General features: G+C 50.4%; 1 protein-coding gene across 1 annotated transcript; it reads left to right on the top strand.

The window, feature by feature from the left end:
- Window positions 1-866: 866 nt before the first annotated feature.
- On the top strand, window positions 867-1,706 carry LOC141732467 (olfactory receptor 10AG1-like). The gene has a single exon (XM_074561512.1). The coding sequence runs from the start codon at window positions 867-869 to the stop codon at window positions 1,704-1,706; it is 840 nt and encodes a 279-aa protein (XP_074417613.1).
- Window positions 1,707-1,906: the final 200 nt, after the last annotated feature.

The raw sequence follows: 1,906 nt of genomic DNA, 5'->3' as shown, positions 1-1,906 counted from the left end.
AGAGCAGCAGGGTCAGGAACAGGAACTGGAACCAGGCAGAGCTTGTCCACAAGCTATAAAAGCCCGACCTTTTCAGGAAAACTAGATATCTCGGGAGATCACCCACTGATCTCCACTCCTCTACCTTTCATCACCTTCCTTTTTTGAATGCTTTGAAAGCTCTTTGAGGTAGTGTTGTGATTGCTTGCATAACGCCTCCTTTTAGCACCCTGAACGCTCGTGATATATGCACAAATAGCACCTTTTCTGCCTTGTTGAAATGCCCCATGGGTGCATCAATGTACCTGATTCATTGACAGGTAGCAGTTTGTTTTCTTTCTTATAGACTTCACCTGTCAGCCATGTAAAAATGAATAATTTGGCTCTAAGGCATGTCCCCCTGGTCTCTGTGTGTGTCGACAGAGCTTCGGGAGGTGGGGTCTTATCTCTGAGAAGAGCTGAGGGAACCCTCTCTCACTAAAATCTAAGAGTGAAAGCTGGTGTTGCCCTTCCCTTCCCTTCCCTTCCCTTCCCTTCCCTTCCCTTCCCTTCCCTTCCCTTCCCTTCCCTTCCCTTCCCTTCCCTTCCCTTCCCTTCCCTTCCCTTCCCTTCCTTTCTATAGCAGAAAAAATAGTTTTTTCTGGTCCATACATCATTTGGACTGAAGAGATCTGTTCTGTTTTCTCCTGAGAAGCCTTTGCTCAACGAGTAACTGGTGTTCCGCTCCCATACAGCCATGCAGATCTCGTTTGGGCTTTCCTAATTACTGCAGTCACACCTGTGCTGCTCTCTGTAGTCTTTCACTGTGCTTGAGGGGTGCGTGATGGTGCGTGGGCCGCTGCCATTGTCCAGTGAGCGTGTTGTTTGGGTTGCTCTGTAGACAGAAAATGTCCCAAAGAAAAGGCTTGGAGAACCACACAGCAGGACCTGGCTTTCTTCTTCTGGGATTCTCTGACCATGCCAACCTGCAAGGCCTGCACTTCACAGTCTTCCTGATCATCTACCTCACGGTCCTCACAGGGAATGGCCTCATGCCAAAAATGCTGCGGGCTTTCCTGACGGGAGACGGCAGCATCTCCTTCCTTGGCTGTGCTGCCCAGCTGTATTTCCTGGTTTTGCTGGGCAGCACCGAAAGCCTTCTCCTGGCCGCCGTGTCCTACGACCGCTATGTAGCTATCTGTGACCCCCTGCACTATGGCCTTATCCTGAATGGGAGCCTCTGTGTCAGACTGGTGGTGGGCTCATGGGTGGCTGTCATCCCAGTACAAGTAGGGCAGACTTACCAGCTGTTCACTTTGCCCGGCTGTGCATCCCATAGCCTTCATCACTTCTTCTGTGATGTCCCCCCTCTGTTGGAACTGGCCTGTGCAGACACTTTCTGGAACCAAGTGATGCTGCACACCATCATCCTGCTCTTTGCAGTCCTTCCCTTTTCCTTGATGGTCGTTTCTTACACTCAAATTGTCAGGGCAATGCTGAAAATGCCTTCAGTTCTGGGCAGACGCAAAGCCTTTTCCACCTGCTCCTCACACCTGGGGGTGGTGACTCTCTTCTATGGCTCCGTCATGGTTGTGTACTTTAAACGGCGGTCAAGAGACTCTGCAGACACTGACAAATACCTTGCCCTGTTTTACACGATTGTGACCCCCATGCGCAACCCCGTCATCTATAGCCTGAGGAATAAGGAAGTGAGAATTGCCCTGAAGAGGCTCCTATGGAGAAAGTGATAGAGCAGAGTATGTGAAAGGAGCCCAAATAGTACCAAAAGTCCCAACAAGGTATTTGGTTGTGTGAACACAGGTGTCCCATAGTAGCTTAGACAAAACCCGTCTCCTGCCTGGCTATAATCCTCCTCAGGAGGGGGACAGGTCTCCTGGGGCATTCCTGGTATCTCTGATAGCTTCACCTAGGTATCTTCATACTCCAG

Source organism: Larus michahellis, chromosome 17 (genome assembly GCF_964199755.1).
Source record: "Larus michahellis chromosome 17, bLarMic1.1, whole genome shotgun sequence".
NCBI classification, from domain to species: domain Eukaryota; kingdom Metazoa; phylum Chordata; class Aves; order Charadriiformes; family Laridae; genus Larus; species Larus michahellis.
The sequence above is the reverse complement of the archived record's forward strand: the minus strand, read 5'-3'. Positions and strand labels throughout refer to the sequence as shown.